At 38.4% G+C, this 310-nt stretch overlaps 1 protein-coding gene across 1 annotated transcript in view; it reads left to right on the forward strand.

Moving 5' to 3' along the window:
• The first annotated feature begins 155 nt into the window (after positions 1-155).
• Positions 156-310, forward strand: part of SEC61G (Sec61 gamma subunit) — a 2,652-nt gene continuing 2,497 nt past the window's right edge. The window contains exon 1 of the mRNA XM_010020828.1: positions 156-249. Coding sequence (XP_010019130.1) covers positions 156-249 — 94 coding nt within the window. The remainder of the gene's footprint in view (positions 250-310) is intronic.

Here is a 310-nt window from a genome sequence, read left to right on the forward strand (position 1 = left end):
ATTAGCTTTTAATGTCTGGTTAGGTTGGAATATGACAATTTAAATTATCTCAAGTCTTGACAAATTTCATTGGTAACTGCTCCTTCTAGTTCTGCAACTAAGAATTCTCTTTTCATGGCTCCACCAACTAAATCCATTCATCTTTGCAGGTAATCATGGATCAGGTAATGCAATTCGTGGAACCCAGCCGTCAGTTTGTGAAAGACTCCATACGACTTGTTAAAAGATGCACCAAGCCTGACAGGAAAGGTAAAGCACACAATAAACCAGCACACAATCCTGATTTCGTTTTATATCTTCCTGTGTGTCT

This window comes from Nestor notabilis, unplaced genomic scaffold (genome assembly GCF_000696875.1).
Source record: "Nestor notabilis isolate BGI_N333 unplaced genomic scaffold, ASM69687v1 scaffold3448, whole genome shotgun sequence".
Classification (NCBI taxonomy): domain Eukaryota; kingdom Metazoa; phylum Chordata; class Aves; order Psittaciformes; family Psittacidae; genus Nestor; species Nestor notabilis.